This window comes from Rana temporaria, chromosome 10 (assembly GCF_905171775.1).
Source record: "Rana temporaria chromosome 10, aRanTem1.1, whole genome shotgun sequence".
NCBI classification, from domain to species: Eukaryota; Metazoa; Chordata; class Amphibia; order Anura; family Ranidae; genus Rana; species Rana temporaria.
The window spans coordinates 120,929,290-120,950,177 of NC_053498.1; the positions used below are offsets into that span (position 1 = coordinate 120,929,290).

General features: G+C 46.5%; 2 protein-coding genes across 3 annotated transcripts in view; one reads left to right on the plus strand and one right to left on the minus strand.

Moving 5' to 3' along the window:
* The window catches only part of LOC120915549 (probable glucuronokinase 2), a 185,975-nt gene that overhangs the window by 93,868 nt on the left and 71,219 nt on the right, over window positions 1-20,888 (plus strand). The window lies entirely within an intron of this gene.
* The window catches only part of CRTAM (cytotoxic and regulatory T cell molecule), a 58,046-nt gene that overhangs the window by 36,425 nt on the left and 733 nt on the right, over window positions 1-20,888 (minus strand). For both annotated transcript variants that reach the window (XM_040326132.1, XM_040326131.1), the window contains exons 2-5: window positions 15,719-15,856; window positions 12,938-13,090; window positions 8,229-8,369; window positions 2,065-2,226 (exon numbers count right to left, since the gene is read on the minus strand). In XM_040326132.1, the coding sequence (XP_040182066.1) occupies window positions 2,065-2,226; window positions 8,229-8,369; window positions 12,938-13,090; window positions 15,719-15,856 (594 nt within the window). The remainder of the gene's footprint in view (window positions 1-2,064; window positions 2,227-8,228; window positions 8,370-12,937; window positions 13,091-15,718; window positions 15,857-20,888) is intronic.

The following is a 20,888-nucleotide window of genomic DNA, read 5'->3' on the forward strand; positions in this document are numbered from 1 at the left end:
TAATAGACAGACAGCTATACAGGTGGAGGGTCTTTAAGCTGGATGCAGCAACTGTATTTGTAGAACTGCGTCTCCTATGGCAACTGAACTTGTCAATAGAGATCTGGACACGTAACTCACAGTAACCCATTATAGATCTTCACTCGCATCTCACAGTATCCTACTGTAAATCTTCACTCACTGAGCTCCCGGTCTCTCTCTAGTCTTCAAGATCCCAGTCGTCACTGGATCAACCCTGAGCTCTTTCACAGCTAACCCCTGCTAACCCGCTGGGTACCTAGCTTGGCACTCTGCTGAAGCTTTCCCACTTCTTCACCGTCCCCGGCTGGTGAAAAGGCTGCTCTGGTACTTCTTCAGCAGACTTCCATACACTGGCCTCTGATAAAAGGAATAAGGGTCCCTTGCTGGCGACTATTGCTCCCTTTACCACTGGCCTTGATCATAACTTGCCCCTGGTCACAGGATTGGTCATCCCTTGTGGGAACTGCTTCTCCCTCACCGCTGGCAATGATCCAGTTCCCCTGTTCGGTGGAACCTCTGCAACTTAGTTGTGCTTCCAGGCTGAAGCCCCAACCCCAATCTGCCTCTCTCGAAACTGGATAGGCCTCGGACAGCCTAGCAGCCAGGTGCTCCCAGAATAGGTCTCAGGCTTCTGGCCTAGCAGCCCGGAGCCTTTTAACACACATTCACCCAGACAGCCGTCCACGTGGCACAGAACCCCGATCACCTGACTCCTCCAGAATAAATAGGCTCTCCTTGCAGGCCAAGGGACCAAAAAGACCCCTGCCAGTTGCCTGAATCAACCTATTCGCTCCTAATCTGGATTTCCTATGATCTTATCATTCTACTGACACAGGCAACAATGCCACCTAGTGACAGAATGGAGAGGTGCATCAAAGCCAGTGAATCCCCTATCAATCAGCCAGGCTAGTTACCACCTAGCAAGCTAAATTTGTGAGCAACCCTGCCTACTATCAGGGTGCTACATGTAGTTGTACTGTCTACCCTCAAGTTGTACAAGGAAGCAATAAGGGATTTTAAAGGCAATGATAAAGATACAGAAAATGTGAGATATAATCAACATATGATGAGTGACTGTTGTCAAAAATGTAATTAAAAAAAAAACAGGAGGGGGGCCAGCCGGCCCCTTACAGGTGTAATGCCTGTACCCCCCTGATGGCAGCCCTGGCCGAATCCCTCTCCATACCTTTGTACTCTTCCTACAGTTGTGTGCCTAAAATCGAATCCCAACATAAAGCCACACATCAGATAAATAAAAAGTAACCTACTTTCTGTTCCTGGAGAAATCCTGCTTTAAGCTCCCTCCAGTACTGCATGCATGGACAGCACCTAGGCCATGGGTCTTCAAACTACGGCCCTCCAGTTGTTCAGGAACTACAATTCCCATCATGCCTAGTCATGTCTGTGAATGTCAGAGTTTTACAATGCCTCATGGGATGTGTAGTTCCGCAACAGCTGGAGGGCCGTAGTTTTAGGATCCCTGACCTAGGCATTAGGTTAGGTAGGATGCTAGTTTGGGTAGGGTGATTCTCTGCATCAAAACAGATCAATTGACCAGGTTTCTTGACATTCATGCATGAGTCCAGCACTGAGGAGAGCCTGCAGCAGCATTTTCTCAGAGAAAGTGTTTCTATTACCATGTATTTATTCATTGCAGCAAAACTGTTAATAGTGCTTCATTCTAATCTTTTGTGTAGAGATTTGCTATATAAAATGAGGTCGTCAGCAAGGGGTCAGTGACTGACAATTATGGGGAAAACAATCTGTGGAAAGATGGCAGATGTGGAGGTGAGGTAGTGACAACGAGCACACAACCAGCTGTAGCTGGGATAACTCAGTGGCACCTACTAGTGGCAGCTTTGCAGAATACATGACTAGAACTGTGCTCATATCTGGTCTCCTGAACCTAAGGCCTGCTACAGTCCCAGATTTTGGGTCACATGGTCACTTCCCACCCAGGTATGCAGGAGGTGCATGGTTTCTGGATTGGCTGCTGGGTAATGATGGTGAACCATGTTGCCTATATAGCAAGAGAACACTCACATAGGTTGCTGAAATTGAACGTGGCTGTGGAGTTTCCCATGGAGAAGCTTCTGTGCCTCACAACACAAGTGACCGTTGATCTGTGAGTAAAAGCGTTGATCCGCAAGGTGCTGCTCGCTGTGCATTTCTTGTCATCCCCCTGGAACGACGCTTTTCTATTGCCTGCAAAATAGAAGTGGGGTTTCATGAAAACCATGCATAGCACCCCTACATGTGAGGAAAACATTTCACTCTCCATGTGAGGCTTATTGGTCTTATTTCAGAAAGAAGGAACACAGTCTCAAATAATGGTAACCACTAGAGGGCGCACTTACAGGCCTGAATCTGAAAATGCTGTTAAGAAAATATGGCGCAGCAAATACATAAAAAACTTCTCCCAAATTTTGCAACCAAAATTCTCAGCCTGATTTTGTTTTATATGCACTTTTTGGGTCTGTTTAAATATACCAATTAACGTGTTTTATTATATCTGTTCAATAAGTGCAAAGAAATTCGATTTTTTTTATTGGGTATTTTTTCTAGCAGAAAGTAAAAAATATTCTATTTTTTATTTAAAAAAAATTCAAAACTGTCTGGGCCAGATCCACAGAAGAATTACGCCGGCGTATCTATTAATTTCAAAGTTCCCACGTCGTATCTTTGTTTTGTATCTACAAAACAAGATACCACTGCATCTGGGCTCGATCCGACAGGCGTACGTCTTAGTACGCCGTCGGATCTTGGGTGCATTTTTCCGCTGGCCGCTAGGTGGCGTTTCCGTCGAATTCCGCGTCGAGCATGCAAATTAGCTAGATACGGCGATCCACGAACGTACGTCCGGCGTATTTTTTTACGTCGTTTGCGTTTGGCTTTTTCCGGCGTATAGTTACCCCTGCTATATGAGGCGTATCCTATGTTAAGTATGGCCGTCGTTCCCGCGTCGAATTTTGCATTTTTTACGTCGTTTGCGTAAGTCGTTCGCGAATAGGGATTTGCGTTGAATGGCGTCACCGTCGTAAGCATTGGCTTGTTCCGGTTTAATTTCGAGCATGCGCATTGGGATACCCTTAAGGACGGCACATGACGGGTCACGGTTCACAACGTATTTACATAAAACACGCCCCCATCACATCGGTTTGAATTGCGCGCCCTTACACCGCCAAAATTACACTACGCCGCTGTAACTTACGGCGCAACTTCTTTGAGGATAAGGAAAATACGCTGTAAGTTACGGCGGCGTAGTGTATCAGAGATACGTTACGCCGGCCGCAACAATGCGCCACGCTACAAGGATCTGGCCTTCTGTCTTTTTTTGTTTACAGCAGAGCTGAAGTGGTTAAAGTTGCTGTTTGTTGCGCTGCAATATATTCCATTTTCTGTCGTCTCTCCAGATGAGAAAGTCCCAAGGTTGTAATATCCTGCCAGTCCTTCAGTATACAGAACACAATAAAATAAATACAGAAGAGCTGGACTAGATGCTTGGCCTTCTTCAAACACAAGTTGGTAATAGTCCTTGTAGAATAGATCTAGGCTGCTTGAAAACACAAAGTGGGGGAACTGTCCCGAGTGGAACACCCAGCCTGAGAAGAGGGAGCAAACAGAAGAGACACAATGCCAATGATCAGTTCAAAAGTCCATGTATTCTTTATTCTTCACAGTGATGTCAACAACCGTAACCAGCGTGTTTCGGAAGCTGAAATTCCCAGTCAGGGTTGAAATTTGATTGCTGGACGTAAACCCGATTGATGAAATTTGAGCTGGGCACATATATCTGCAGTATTTTGTTATCTTTCTTCAATGAGCCAAGTCCCGTGGTAGCTCTCTCCTGAACTGTTCCTCTGTTATCGTCCTGATAGCTCCTGACAAATTCTATGACACTTTCGACAAAAGCAGCCTGAATCTTCTGTCAGGGGAGGTTGCTAAAATAAATTAGCAGGGAGCAGGTCCTATTACAAAACACCTCTGAGAGTCTCTGCCTATGATAAGAGGGGGTGTGTGCCTTTCCTCCAATCAGCAATGTTAGCTATCTTGGCTGTATGCCCAGGCATCACACTCTGTGTTAACCACTTAAGCCCCGGACCATTTTGTTGCTAAATGCCCAGGCCAGGTTTTGCGATTCGGCACTGCGTCGCTTTAACAGACAATTGCGCAGTCGTGCGACGTGGCTCCCAAACAAAAGTGGCGTCCTTTTTTCCCCACAAATAGAGCTTTCTTTTGGTGGTATTTGATCACCTCTGCGGTTTTTATATTTTGCGCTATAAACAAAAATAGAGCGATAATTTTGAAAAAAATTCAATATTTTTTACTTTTTGCTTTAATAAATATCCCCCAAAAACATATATACAAAACATTTTTTCCCTCAGTTTAGGCCGATACGTATTCTTCCACCTATTTTTGGTAAAAAAAATCGCAATAAGCGTTTATCGATTGGTTTGCGCAAAATTTATAGCGTTTACAAAATAGGGGATAGTTTTATTGCATTTTTATAAAAATTTTTTTTTTTACTACTAATGGCGGCGATCAGCGTTTTTTTTCGTGACTGCGACATTATGGCGGACAATTTTGACACATTTTTGGGACCGTTGTAATTTTCACAGCAAAAAATGCATTTAAATTGCATTGTTTATTGTGAAAATGACAGTTGCAGTTTGGGAGTTAACCACAGGGGGCGCTGTAGGCGTTAGGGTTCACCTAGTGTGTGTTTACAACTGTAGGGGGGTGTGGCTGTAGGACTGACGCCATCGATCGAGTCTCCCTATAAAAGAGATGACACGATCGATGCGCCGCCATAGTGAAGCACGGGGAAGCCGTGTTTACATATGGCTCTCCCCGTTCTTCAGCTCCGGGGAGCGATCGCGACGGAGCGGCTATAAACAAATAGCCGCGCCGTGGTCCCGGATCGCTCCCTGAGCGGCCCCGACCTCCGCATGTAGCGGGGGGGTCCCGATCGGACCCCCCACCCGCTAATAGGCAAGGACGTACGTGTACGCCCATGTGCCTGTACGTGCCATATTGTGGACGTATATGTACATGCGGGTTGGGAACTGGTTAAAGTGGATGTAAACCCGATTGATGAAATTTGAGCTGGGCACATATATCTGCAGTATTTTGTTATGTTTCTTCAATGAGCGAAGTCCCGTGGTAGCTCTCTCCTGAACTGTTCCTCTGTTATCGGCCTGATAGCTCCTGACAAATTCTATGACACTTTCGACAAAAGCAGACAGAATCTTCTGTCAGGGGAGGTTGCTAAAATAAATTAGCAGGGAGCAGGTCCTATTACAAAACACCTCTGAGCAGTGGTGCTCAATTTTTGGGGGGGCGCAAACGAAAAAAAAAATTGCAGACTCACTGTGCCCATCAAATGCAGCCACTGTGCCATCAATTGTCACCACTGTGCCATGCCATCAAACACAGCCACTGTGCCATAAATTGTCACCACTGTGCCCTTTAATTGTCACCGCTGTGCCCTTTAATTGTCACCACTGTGCCCTTTAATTGTCACCGCTGTGCCCTTTAATTGTCACCGCTGTGCCCTTTAATTGTCACCACTGTGCCCTTTAATTGTCACCGCTGTGCCCTTTAATTGTCCCCACTGTGCCCTTTAATTGTCCCCACTGTGCCCTTTAATTGTCCCCACTGTGCCCATTGATGTCGCCGCTGTGCCCTGTAAAGTGCCCCTTCCCCCCCCCCGGCACTTACCTTTACTGGAGTCAGCCATCCACGTCCCTCGATGTCTTCTACCGCCCTCGATGACTGACAGGCGTCTCAGCCAATCAGGTTACCGGTAGCCAGAACGCCTGTCAGTCTTATCCAAGGAGCGCATCCCTAGTGCGTTCCTTGTATAAGCTTCCGGGACCCGAGGGCTGTACTCAGAAAAGCCTATCAGAGCCATAGGCACTTCCGTACAGCCAACCAGCTGCCGTTATTCAGATGGCCGGACATGAGCGCCAACCATCTGAATAGAACAGCGGCAGCGGCGATAATAACATAGATTCGTGCAATGCATGAATCTGTGTTATTAGACTCAGTGGCGGTGAGAGCCAGAGGGAGCGGCGCTCCAGCGCCCTCTATGGACGAAACCGCCACTGCCTCTGAGAGTCTTTGCCTATGAGGAGAGGGGGTGTGTGCCTTTCCTCCAATCGGCAATGTTAGCCATCTTGGCTGTATGCCCAGACATCACACTCTGTGTTAAACAGGAAGAAAAAAATCTAACACGATCTGAACTTTCTAAACAGTATATAAATGTGAAGACAGCAGATATACATGTAAACCTATGTAGGGAGATTTGTATAATCTCGGTGTATCATCTGAGGCTGTTCACTTCACTGGGAGTATGGAGGGTTTACATCCACTTTAAGGTCTCCCAAATGATGCCCGCACACAGCCATTAAGCTCTGCAAGCCCCCAGTTTAAGTAATCAGATGATCTTTGGGGAGATCTTGATATTTTAGGAAGTCCAGCACTCACATGTCAGCCCCGATGGAGGATTTGGGCCCCCAAAACATGTTTGCTGCTGTTGTGACATCACTGTTATGAATAAAGCCTCATGTACACTGGACATTTTTACAGGCGCTCCTAGCGGTGTCTGTTTTTTTTTTTATTCTTGTCTCTAAACTCCTCTCCATGTTGGTCTGTGTCCATACACACACATACATAGGCTTTTAGCAGCATTTAGTGGCAGAGGCTTTAAAAATAGAGAATGCATGGAAGGGAGAGAAAAAGAGAGGAGGAACGAAGAAAAAGGGAGCGAAAGACGGCTATAGAGAGGGATGGCAGGGGGGGGGGGGAGAAAGGAGAACAAAGAGATAGAGGGGTACATCCTCAAATGTACCATAAGGGCAATGCTGTATCCTGGCCTAGGCCAACAAGGCCCAGGCCCAGGGCAGCACTTTGCAGGGGGGCAGCACGGACAGTGTCCCCACTGGCTTGCGCTACACTGTTAGTTTAGCACCCCCATAAATCGGCCGCACTGCTTCCAGTATGTGGGCGGTTGGCATTCTGCAACTGTGGTGGGGGGGGCGTTGCTTCAAATTTTTTACCATCCCTGCCCCATTGCAGAGATTTCCCTTCACTTCCTGTCCCGTAGCCAAACAGGAAGTGAGAGGAAATCTATGCAAATTAAGGGAATCCATTGCCCCCCACTTGAAAATTTCAGGGTGGGTCTCAAACTGCAAGGGGTGTGGCCTTGACAGGAAGGGGTGGGTCATATTTAAATTAGGGGGTGCACGAGTTTAGTCAGGCCTAGGGCAGCACAAAACCTAAATACATCCCTGCATAAGGGGTTTTAATATTGTACGAGTGGAAGGGACTCAAGGAGCGCTAAATGTCCGTGGGTTAGTTGCACAAATTACTTGTCTTGCCTTGGATGCGGACAACCCACGCTTGGATGCGGACAACCCACGCTATGAAAATAATTTTACCGTTGGGGGTCCCCGCAACTTGGGAAATTTTATCAAGGGGTCTTGGCACTAGTAAGGTTGAGAACCACTGGCCTAGAGGAAGGCTTCTAGGAGAGTTTTAAAATAAAAAAAATAAAGCCCTGTGTGTTATGCCTTAAAGCGGGGGTTCACCCTAAAAAAAAAAAAAACTGTTCTATCCAGCATACTACTGACATCAACAGTATGCTGGATTTTTTTTTTTTCGGTCTGTACCTACCTTTTTCCGTCGTTTTCACCCGGCTTCCGGGTTCTTGCTCCCCCTGGGAGTAGGCGTTCCTAAGCTCTGCATAGATGAGTGACGTGCGCGTCATCGCCTTCTGAAAATATCCGAGTGGGACTCGGCACTTTACGGCGCCTGCGCAGTCAGCTCTACACGGCAGGCGCCGTATAGCGCCGTAAAGAGCTGAGACCCCGTCGGATATTTTCGGAAGGCGATGAGGCGCACGTCAATCATCTATGCAGAGCTCCCCGTCGGGGAAAAGGAGCGACATGCCCACTCCCTGCAAGGAAGAAGAACCGGAAGTGCAACTGAAGACAGGTAAGTGTACACAAAAAAAAAAATTGACAACGCTACAAGCCTTTATTAAGGCTAGAGATAGGTTAGGCAAAAAATAAATTTTAGGGTGAACCCCCGCTTTAAGGTTATGTGGTCCTTTGAACTGATCATTTGTCGCTGTTTCTTCTGTTTGCACGTCCTCCAGTATATGGCATTCATAGTAAAGGGAACATTTGGATTCTTTGACCTACCTGACAACTCGGTGTGACCCACCAGCCATGTGATCCTGGGGCAGGGCCGGCCGCCGGAGGTCGAGCAGTTTAGGACAATTTCATCTTTAGAGGATTTTCTGGAGATCTGAACGACCTCTATGATAGGCTGGGAAGGGGTAGCTGCAATAGAGATGGATATAAATTAGGGCTCATTCACCCTGATATATTGCGTTTGATTTACTAAAGGGGGGGGCTGTTCACTGAGCAAAGAGAATCTCATCTCAGTTATGTGAAGCTGTGTTCAAGTCAATCATCCAAACATTTTCCATGGGAATGAGGGACACCTACTACCAAACGTATGTAGGCATAGGACACGCCCCTGCCACACCCCCTTAAAGGAGAATTAACCAAAAAAATAAGGTTAATTAAATCCACTACTATTCCTTTTATATTGGCTCTTAAAATAAAAAAAATGCAGCAATTTAGAAATTGGATGAAAGGTTTAGCACTGGGAAACACTTTTTGAAAGATAAAAATGCATTTTATATACAACTATATAGATCAGACCAAAATGAGGGACAAATGAGGAGGAACGAGGGACAGAGGGACTGCTACAAATCGGGGACAGTCCCTCGAAATCAGGGACAGTTGGGAGCTATGCATTTTTTATTTCCTCGCACATTTGGGTATTAAAATGGAGTTCCACCCAAAAATTGAACTTTTGCTTTTCAGAATCCTCCCCCCTCTGGTGTCACATTTGGCACCTTTCAGGGGGTGGGGGAGGGGGAACAGATACCTGTCTAATACAGGTATTTTACTCCCACTTCCGGGCATAGATAGCCGAGCCACCCACGGCTATCTACACCATGTCCAGCACCTCCTCTGTCCCCCAGCCAAAGGTGTGCGCAGTCTATTGCATTAGGGTGTGCACCCCAAACCTCAAACACACACCACTAATCGCTCACTATGTGCATTCAGAAAGGGAAGGAGATGGTCAATTACATATTTACCGGCCCCTTCCTCCACTCATCCTAAAACATCCTTGCAGCAACAGCAGGCGGGAGAGGAGGGAAGCTGGTAGCACTGCAGGGGGGATGGAGGGAGCCAGGGAAGTAGAGGGAATCTGTGCTGTAATATAAAGGGTGATTAGGGTGTGCCTGGGCACACCTGGCACACCCTGTGCGCACGCCTATGCCCCCAGCTGTCTTCTGGGAGGAGGACGCGCAGCGTGATTCGCTGCTATCTGGTAGCGTACTCAATGTTAAGTATGGCCGTCGTTCCCGCGTATAATTTTGAAAATTTGTCTTCGTTTGCGTAAGTCGTCTGTGAATGGGGCTGGACGCCATTTACGTTCACGCCGAAAACAATGACGTCCTTGCGACGTCATTTGGAGCAATGCACCCTGGGAGTTTTGACGGACGGAGCATGCGCAGTTCGTTCGGCGCGGGGACGCGCTTCATTTAAATGAAACACGCCCCCTACTCGCCGCATTTGAATTCCGCGCCCTTACATTGCGAGAGATACACTATGCCGCCGTAACTTACGGCGAAAATTCTTTCTGGATTCAAACCAAAGCCAGGTAAGTTACAGCGGCGTAGCGTATCTCAGATACGCTGCGCCGGTGCAGATCTTTGTGAATCTGCCCCTGTATGTGAAATTTACACAACAAGGCATAAAACCAATACAAAGGGCAAGGTTTCACCATAGACATGGGAAATGTCATTCAGGCCCTCCAGCTGTTGTGGAACTACATTTCCCATGAGACATTGCAAGGCTGGCAGTTACAATTACTCCCAGAGGCATGATGGGACTTGTAGTTCTGAAACAGCTTGAGGGCCCCAGGTTGCCAACCCCTGCTCTAGGGTGTCTGCTTTCAGAAAATATATATATTTGTGTAATCTTCAGGCTTGAAGGTTTTTTTTTTTTTTTTAAACATGTGCGCAAAAACGGCCATGGCAGCAAAAGGGTGTTTGTGAGCCTTTGTGCCAAAAAATGTGCATGATCTTTTTATTCTTCTGCTCAGTGCAGACGTTTATTGGTGTATGCATTCCAATGTAATTAGGATCATGTGCCGCATGGATGCGCACGGAATAGACGCACACCAAAAATCCACACACAGTGCATGCGTACAACACACTAATATGCATCCATAGATATACATGGGGCCGGGGTGAGATGAGGACTAGAAGGGTTAAGTCCCTGTGTGCGGCTTCTGCAATGTTTCCTGTATTTTCTTCTTTGTGGTTCTTTCTAAATGTCGGGGCTTCTTCTCTATGTTGTTGGTTTCACTTTTAGTCTTTATCGGCCCATCATAGAGGAATGAGCCGCGCTTTTGTCACGCCGTGTCTGTTACATGCCGAGGGGAATTTAAGGATTGGGAAGTGCTTTATCGTAATGTGTGGATTTTCAGCCACTGGGGAACTACAGGTCCCAGAATTTCCTGCCAAAATTCCCCAACAGCTGGACAGCCAATGGCTGTTAAACATACAGGGCCCAGATCCACGAAGCAGTTACGCTGGCGTATCTATTCATACGCCGCGTAACTTCTATTTTGCTCCAGCGTATCTTTGTTTTGTATCCACAAAACAAGATATGCCTGAAGCAGGGCTAGATCCGACTGGCGTACGTCTTAGTACGCCGTCGGATCTAAGGTGCATATTTACGCTGGCCGCTAGGTGGCGCTTCCGTCGATTTCCGCGTCGAGTATGCAAATTAGCTAGATACGCGAATCCACAAACGTACGTCCGGCCGGCGCATTTTTTTACGTTGTTTCCGTAAGGCTTTTTTCGGCGTAACGTTACCCCTGCTATATGAGGCTTAGCCAATGTTAAGTATGGACGTCGGGCCAGCGTCAAATTTTCTGTCGTGTAGGTCGTTTGCGTAAAACGTTCGCGAATAGGGCTTTGCGTAGAATGACGTTCACGTCGAAAGCATTGCCGTTAATTTGGAGCATGCGCACTGGGATACCCCCACGGACGGCGCATATGCCGTTCAGAAAAAACGTCATTCACGTCGCTGTATAATTGTCACTGGTCCCAAAAAAGTGTCCGATCTGTCTGCCGCAATGTCGCAGTCTCGCAAAAAATTGCTGATCAACGCCATTACTAGTAAAAAAAATTATAAAAATGACATAAATATATCCCCTATTTTGTAGATGCTATAACTTTTGCACAAATCAATTAATATACACTTATTGCGATTTTATTTATTTATTTTGATTTATTTTGACCAAAAATATGTAGAATACATATCGGCCTAAACTGATGAAGAAATTTGTTAATTAAAAACACATTTTGGGGGAAATATTTATTATAGCAAAAAGTATGCATAAGTGCATATTTATGCCGCCGTAGCGTATCTCTTTTACGCTACGCCGGCGCAGCGCACAGAGGCAAGCACTGGATTCACAAAGCACTTGATCCCACTCGCTCTTAAAGCGGATGTGCCACTAAAAAAAAATATTAAAAGCCAGCAGCTACAAATACTGCTGACTTTTAATATTAGGACACTTACCTGTCCTGAAGTCCAGCGGCGTCCGCAGCAGAGGACGAGTGATCGCTCGTCACCCTGCTGCTCCCCCCTCCATCCACGGTGAGGGAACCAGGAAGTGAAGCGCTCCGGCTTCACTGCCCGGTTCCCTACGGCGCATGCGCGAGTCGCTCTGTGCCCGCCGATTGGCTCCCGCTGTGTGCTGGGAGCCGAGTGTTCCCAGCGCACAATGGGGGACAGACGGGATGTCAGAAAAAACCCGTCTTTTGCCCGTGACGTGTGGCCGGAAGTGGGTACAAATACCTGTCTTTAGACAGGTATCTGCACCCCCCTCCCCCCTGAAAGGTGTCAAATGTGACACCGGAGAGGGGAGGGTGCCGATCAGCGGGACTCCACTTTAGGGTAGAGATCCGCCTTAAAGATACGCTGGGTTTCCTCGGCGTAAGCCAGTGTAGGTGGAAGTGGGCGTGAGCCATGGTAATGAGGCGTGACCCCATGCAAATGATGGGCCAAGCGCCATAGAAGTACTTAAAATGAACGGCGCATGTGCCGTCCTGTGGCCGCATCCCAGTGCGCATGCTCAGAATCACGTTGAAACAACTGCCTAAGATACGTCGAATCACTGCCTACGACGTGAACGTAACCTACGCCTAGTTATATTCACGTACAACGTAAACGACAAAAGATACGACGGCTTGTGTTCCCTGGTCCATACCTTTTGCATGAGTTGCGCCTCCTATATGGGGAATAACTTTACACCGGACGTACGACTTACGCAAACCGCGTATATTATGCGCCGGGCGCAACTACGTTTGCGAATCGGCGTATCTCCCTCATTTGCACATGTGCATAGAAAATCTTTGGGAGCGGCAAATGCGCCCGGCGCAAATATGCACCCACGATACAACGGCGTAGGCAAGTTATGTCGGTCGTAGGAAGCCTATTTTCATGCGTATCTAGTTTTGTGGGCATGGCGCACAGATACGACGGCGCATATTTGCACTTACGCGGTGTATCTCGAGATACGTCGGCGTAAGTGCTTTGTGAATCCAGGCCATTGTTTTTTTTTTTTTTTTTTTAATCGTCGCTCTTTTTTGCTTATAGCGCAAAAATAAAAACTGCAGAGGTTTGCGTACAACGTCGCACGACTGCACAAGTGTCAGTTATTTTGACCAATTACATGCTAGCATGTTTTATTTCTGACCTGCCTCCATATTTTATTTCAGATCAATAACCCAGCCGATGTATGTATGACTTACCCCGTACTGTAACGTTGACCTCTTTGGCTTTCACTGGCATGCTGTAGTGTAAACACGTATACACGCCTTCATCGTCCCTGGTAATATTGGATATACTGATAACAAGCCTGTTCCGTGATGACCTGATCAATTGGAGTCTTCTGTCTTTCAAAACTAAAAACAAGCAAAAAAAGTGAAAGTGAAAGTGAAGCTCAAACTTGTTTTCAGTTTTGGTAATAACCACCATCAGTGCGTATTTTGTGCTCTGTGTCCCATTGGGGAGATTTCTATTCACTTTCTTTCCTGGAGACACAGCAGGAAGTGAAAAGAAATCTCTCCAAAGTGAGAAAGTTGGACAGCTGGCACTGTAGCAGGTGTCTCCATTGGAAGTTTTCACCTTCTCGCTAATGCGTTTTGGGGGATTGCTGCCCCCTCTTCTTCAAAGCTTCAGTCCAATCTGTTTGTTGATGGATAAAGTCTGTCTCCTAATATGATAACATTGTTCCCGAGTGTCCATTGTGCCACTGGAGGTTTATTAGATATTCTGACCAACAAATCCAAAGCCCTGAAGAATCCCCCAAAACGCATTGGCCTTCTTTTATTTCATACACCAAAATAGTGATCATTGTTCTCTAACCGGCTGGAGTTTCCAAAAAAAAATTTTTTCAGCACTCTCAGCACTCCTCTCCCACCTCCGCAGCACTCGGCAGGGGTTCTAAGCATTCTGTACCATATCCAAAATTATGACAAAAAAGTATGAGATACAATGATACAAATGATGGGGACTATTCCTCCCTATGGTACAAATGATGGGGGACTATTCTTCCCAATGGTACAAATGATGGGGGACTATTCCTCCCAATGGCACAAACGATGGGGGACTATTCCTCCCAATGGAACAAACGATGGGGGACTATTCCTCTGAATGGTACAAACGATGGGAGACTATTCCTTCCAATGATACAAACGATGGGGGACTATTCCTCCCAATGGCACAAACGATGGGGGACTATTCCTCCCAATGGAACAAACGATGGGGGACTATTCCTCCCAATGGAACAAACGATGGGGGACTATTCCTCCCAATGGAACAAACGATGGGGGACTATTCCTCCCAATGGAACAAACGATGGGGGACTATTCCTCCCAATGGAACAAACGATGGGGGACTATTCCTCCCAATGGAACAAACGATGGGGGACTATTCCTCCCAATGGAACAAACGATGGGGGACTATTCCTCCCAATGGAACAAACGATGGGGGACTATTCCTCCCAATGGAACAAACAATGGGGGACTATTTCTCCCAATGATACAAACGATGGGGGACAATTCCTCCCATTGATACAAACGATGGGGGACTATTCCTCCCAATGGTACAAACGATGGGGGACTATTCCTCCCAATGGTACAAACGATGGGGGACTATTCCTCCCAATGGTACAAACGATGGGGGACTATTCCTCCCAATGGTACAAACGATGGGGGACTATTCCTCCCAATGGTACAAACGATGGGAGACTATTCCTCCCAATGGTACAAACGATGGGAGACTATTCCTTCCAATGATACAAACGATGGGGGACTATTCCTCCCAATGGCACAAACGATGGGGGACTATTCCTCCCAATGGAACAAACGATGGGGGACTATTCCTCCCAATGGAACAAACGATGGGGGACTATTCCTCCCAATGGAACAAACGATGGGGGACTATTCCTCCCAATGGAACAAACGATGGGGGACTATTCCTCCCAATGGAACAAACGATGGGGGACTATTCCTCCCAATGGAACAAACGATGGGGGACTATTCCTCCCAATGGAACAAACGATGGGGGACTATTCCTCCCAATGGAACAAACGATGGGGGACTATTCCTCCCAATGGAACAAACGATGGGGGACTATTCCTCCCAATGGAACAAACGATGGGGGACTATTCCTCCCAATGGAACAAACGATGGGGGACTATTCCTCCCAATGGAACAAACGATGGGGGACTATTCCTCCCAATGGAACAAACGATGGGGGACTATTCCTCCCAATGGAACAAACGATGGGGGACTATTCCTCCCAATGGAACAAACGATGGGGGACTATTCCTCCCAATGGAACAAACGATGGGGGACTATTCCTCCCAATGGAACAAACGATGGGGGACTATTCCTCCCAATGGAACAAACAATGGGGGACTATTCCTCCCAATGGAACAAACAATGGGGGACTATTCCTCCCAATGGTACAAACGATGGGGGACTATTCCTCGCAATGATACAAACGATGGGGGACTCTTCCTCCCAATGATACAAATGATGGGACTCTTCCTCCCAATGATACAAATGATGGGGACTATTCTTCGCAATGATAAAAACAATGGGGGACTATTCCTCGCAGTGACACTAACAATGGGGGACTATTCCTCGCAGTGATACAAATGAAGGGGGACTATTCCTCCCAATGATACAAATGAAGGGACTATTCCTCGCAGTGATACTAACGATGGGGGACAATTCCTCGCAGTGATACAAACGATGGGGGACTATTCCTCGCAGTGATACAAACGATGGGGGACTATTCCTCGCAGTGATACAAATTAAGGGGGACTATTCCTCGCAGTGATACAAACGATGGGGGACTATTCCTCGCAGTGATACAAATTAAGGGGGACTATTCCTCGCAGTGATACAAACGAAGGGGGACAATTCCTCAAAATGATACAAACAATGGTGGACTATTCCTTGCAATGATAAAAAACGATGAGGGAAATAATGATGACAATTAAAGAAGGCTTCCGCACTCACCTTTCTCACTGTTGAAGAAGGTGACATATCCCCTTGGTGTGAGCCATTGCATGGCGGAGCTGTTGCTTCCTGGAAACGCACATCTAAGAATGAGGGTCCTTCCTTCCTCCACAGACACACGAGAGTACAGAACTTTTGCTGCAAGACAAGTTTGTGGTGAGTTGGGTTCTGGCACCTCTGTACAGGAAACGCTGCACGGCAGAAGCTTAAAGGATAAACTCTAACATTGAACTTCTCATATATGACCCTTGAGGTCTGGTAAATATACAGTTTAATGCATTGTTAGATTTATTTTAGAAGTGTAAAATATACCTGTTGATCCTGCAAGAAATCCAATGAGATGATATCTTCCTGTGATTTCATTCTGTGCTGACCTCCTATCATTTACCCACCATCTCTGAGGGCTACAGAGCCCCTCCCCCATGTTATGGAGAAGTGGAGAGGGGGAGGAGTCTTGTAGTCCTGTTCTAGGTTGACTGTGCTGCTCTTCTATTGCTATTGTAAAGCAAGTGAATATTGGCGCCACCAGGACAGACGAAGGGGGACTAGATGACCAGATGAAAATAAAGAGAAAGTCCTGAGAAGCTGCAATATATCCTGTTTTCTGGGGTTTAAATATACACTCCACGGCCACCCACACTTCCTTCCCGCGTGGTCAGTCAACACTTTGGGTGCTCTGTGCCCCAAGCCCACCCTATTTTGAAGTCTATTTGAGCCTCTGGCTCTAATCACGTTCTTCAACCCCCCCCCTTGGAATCCATGCATCCAGCGCTCTGCATGTAGAAAAGGGGGTCGGACGCATGGATGGTGGGGCGGTGCCCGTGCGCCCCTAATGGACGGGCCTGCCACTGTTTATGTTACTGTTGCCTTTCTATCATCTGGGACCAGTCTGCCCATTCTCCTTTGACATCAACAAGGCATTTTCCTCCACACGACTGCCGCTCACGGGATATTTTCTCTTTTTAGGATCATTCTCTGTAAACCCGAGAGATGGTGTGTGATAATCCCAGTTGATCAGCAGTTATTAAAATACTCAGAACAGTGCCATCTGGCTCCAACAACCATGCCACGTTCAAAGTCACTTAAATTCTCTTTTTTCTCTATTCTGATGCTCGGTTTGAACTTCAGCAAGTTGTCTTCACCACATCTAGATGCCTGAATGCATTGAGTTGCTGCCATGTGATTGGCTGATAAGCAATTTGTGTTGCCGAGATCAGGATCCTCTGATATAGTCACGTGTCGTGACGTAACGCGTAAGGGACGATAGCTAGACATGACCAGAAGTGACGTGGAATACCGTCCGACCGGAATTGATATCTTGCGTATAATATTATATGCTTGTAAGCATTTTTAGTCCTAATAAATCCCCCTTTGCTTTGATAAACTTCACAATGCAAGCTTTCTTGTTTTTGTTTGTTTCCTGATAATGTTCGACTGTATGGCAAGCCTCCATCTTTTTGAAGACCAGGGTCTATAGTACACCAGCCAGGACGCTGCAGTTTCCATCAAGCCGTTGTTTCAGGCGATTTCCTCAGAGGGGGGAGGTAAGCGCTCTGTGAGCCCACTACATAGGAAGACACATTTAGGTAGATTCAGTAAGAGTTAGGCCGGATAAGCCGACCTAACTCAGAATCTACGCCGACTTATGTTTAAGTGTATTCTCAAACAGAGATACGCTTAAACATATCTAAGATAGGACGGCTTGCGCCATCCTATCTTAGATTGCAATATTTCGGATGGCCGCTAGGTGGCGCTTCCATTGCGGTCGGCGTAGAATATGTAAATGAGTAGATACGCCGATTCACGAACGTAGGCCCGGCCGACGCAGTACTTTTACGCCGTTTACGTTAGAGATAGGCCGCCTAAAGTTAGAGCTTAGCCCTACATGGAATAGTAATGTTAAGTATGGCCGCCGTTCCCGCGTCGAAATTCAAAATGTTTACGTCGTTTGCGTAAGTCGTCCATGAATCGGGATTTACGTTGTTTACGTCCACGTCTAAATCAATAGGCCCGTGCGGCGCACTTAGCCGCAATGCACACTGGGAAATGTAGGCGCCCGGCACATGCGCAGTAGAAAAAAACGTAAGGTCAAGCCTTATTAACATAAAACATGCCCCCCTTACACACATTTGAATTCGGCGCCCTTACGCCCGCCCGCTTTAGGCTACGCCGCCGTAAGCAGGCAAGTACATTGTGAATCATGTACTTGCCTCACTAACTTACGGCGGCGTAGCTTAAATGCCTTAAGCTACGCCGCCGCAAAGTTGCGGCAACGTACCTGAATCTAGGCAATTGTTACGATTACCAGCATTTGTCAGCTGTTTGAATCTGGACTTTATCTGAAAGTTTTTTTCACAAGATACTTATTTGTTTGGTTTTGACACTGCGGTGTCAATCTTCTGTTTACGTTCAACCGGTTCACTTTTGTATAGTAATTTTCACTTGAATTTGTTCACATTGGTTCTTTTTAGTTTGTTCGCACCTACTACCATTTATTGATTGTATAGTGCATTTACTGCGCTCGTCACTCACATTTATTCAATTCAATACTTTGTTGTTAGCATATATAGCATATTTGAGCAGCAGTTGGCCTCATTGCACTTTAGTTACACTTACGTTATTTTATTTAATTTTATTCACTATTGGCCAGCGCTTAAGATACTCTTTGGGCCAGATTCACAGAAACTTACGTTACTTTGCGGCGGCGTAACGTATCCCATTTACGTTACACCGCCGCAGGTTTACAGTGTAAGTGCCTGATTCACAAAGCTCTTACCTGTAAACTTGCGGCGGTGTAACGTAAATGCGCTCGGCGCAAGCCCGCCTAATTCAAATGGGGCGGGCACCATTTAAATTAGGCGCGTTCCCGCACCGAACGTTCTGCGCATGCTCCGTTAGGAAATTTCCCGACGTGCATTGCGCGAAATTACGGCGCCCCAATGTTTTTTTGGAAATGCGACGTGCGTTACGGCGTTTCGTATTCCCGGACGTCTTACGCATAAAAAAAAAAATCGAAATTCGACGCGGGAACGACGGCCATACTTTAACATGGCTGATCTAAAGATAAGCCATGTTAAAGCAGGTGTAACTTTGCGACGGGTAAAAACGACTAGAGACGACGTACGGGATTGCGACCAACGCGCGGATCTTCGTGGATCGCCGTAACTAGTCATTTGCATATTCTACGCCGACCGCTATGGAATCGCCACCTAGCGGCCGGCCTAGAATTGCATCCTAAGGTGTAAGTCAATTACACCTGTCGGATCTTATGGCTATCTATGCGTAACTGATTCTATGAATCAGTCGCATAGTTAGGACGGGCGGATCACAGAGATACGACGGCATATCAGGAGATACGCTGTCGTATCTCTTCTGTGAATCTGGCCCTTTATTCTTAATCCCTCATGAGAAGCCATTGTGAAGCCGTCCCTGCCAGGAGAACAGGGTGATCATTGCTAGCACCTACAACAACCACTATAAATAATCGCATGTAAAATCTGACAGGTTGGTTGTACCCAAGTTGATCGATCGGTACATTCCACCTGTCCATATATGGTTTGAATCTCAGTCGATCTCTGCTGGACTGACTGAGATCGATACCGTCTATGGCCGGCTCTACCTTAACCCTTTATGCCCTGTACACAGGAGAGGAATTTCCGCCAGCAAAAGTCTGATGTGAGCTTTTCATCGGAAATTCCGACCGCGTGTATGCTCCATCAGACTTTTGCTGTCGGAATTTCCGCCAACAAAAGTTTAAAAGCAGGATCTCAATTTTTCCAACGGAAAAAATTCCTTATCGTAAAATCCGTTCGTCTGTATGCAATTTCGACGGGAAAAAAACCGCACGCATGCTCGGGAACAATTCAATGCATGCTCGGAAGCATTGAACTTCACTTTCTCGGCTCGTTGTAGTATTGTACGTCACCGCGTTCTTGGCGGACGAAAGTTCAGAGTTCTGGTGTATGCAAGCCACGCTTGAGCGGAATTCTGTCAGAAAAACCATCCAACCGACGGAAATTCCGCTCGTGTGTACAGGGCATAATTGTAAAATACTTAACCTTAACCCTTAGCCCTAACCCCTAACGCTAAGGGCCTTTTAACACACACAGTGGATGCGTATTATAGTGCCGTGCCGCGCATGAGCTGGTTTGTGTTGTACATGTGTTGTTAAAAAGCCTTCTGGCAATTTCCTTTTTGAAACATTTTTTAAAGTTACCAAAAATCACTATATTTAACCGTATGCGAACAGCATGTCGCATACGATTAAATATAGTGATTTTTGGTAACTTTATTTGTACCGCAATGTTTTGCATTACATAAAAAAGCAGACCTGCTGCAGTTTTATACAAAACGGCAACGCACGTGTATGGTGTGAACAGGGAGCATAGGGAACAATTGTTCTCTCGATGCTCTGGGGTTTGAGCCTACATTGATTAAATACCTGATTTGAACAGTCCCTATGGTCATATTTATAAAGCAGTGAATCTGACATTCACCAAAAAATCACTGCTGGTGAATCTTCTAGGTGCACAATGTTTTAAATGACCGCGATGGATTCACCACCAATTTAATGTATTTATGAATAAGCCCCCCAGTTAACCCCTTAAAACCTCACCTTCTCCTCCCAAAATATCTTGTGCCAAAGATTTACAGCTTCAAGTTTTCCAATGTGGCAAGTAATATATTCAATCCACTGGCACTATTTTAGACTATAACAGGGGTCTCCAAACTGCGACCCAGGGGCCAGATGTGTTTGCTTTAAGGCTCCATTCACACCTTCGCGTATTTACGCCCGACGCTCGTGCCGCTGGAGGGGTGATTTTACATTCTTGTCTATGGAGATGGTTCACATCTCACGCCGTACGCCTGCCGCCTGAAAACAAGTCCCGGACCCTTTTTTTCAGGCGGCTTTCGGCGTTCGGCATAGACAACAATGTGTTGTAAAAAAATCGCGGTACGATACGCCGCAATTTGTTGCGGCAAAATAGTGTGAATGCAGCCTTATCCAGCCCTTACTGAGACGAGACACTATTCCTTCCATTGACACAAACGATGGGGCACTATTCCTCCTCCTAAAACCAATTGTGGAGTACTATTCCTCTCACTATCCCCAAGGACTTGGCACTATTCCTCCCATGTACACCAATTATGGGACACTATTCTTCCTGCT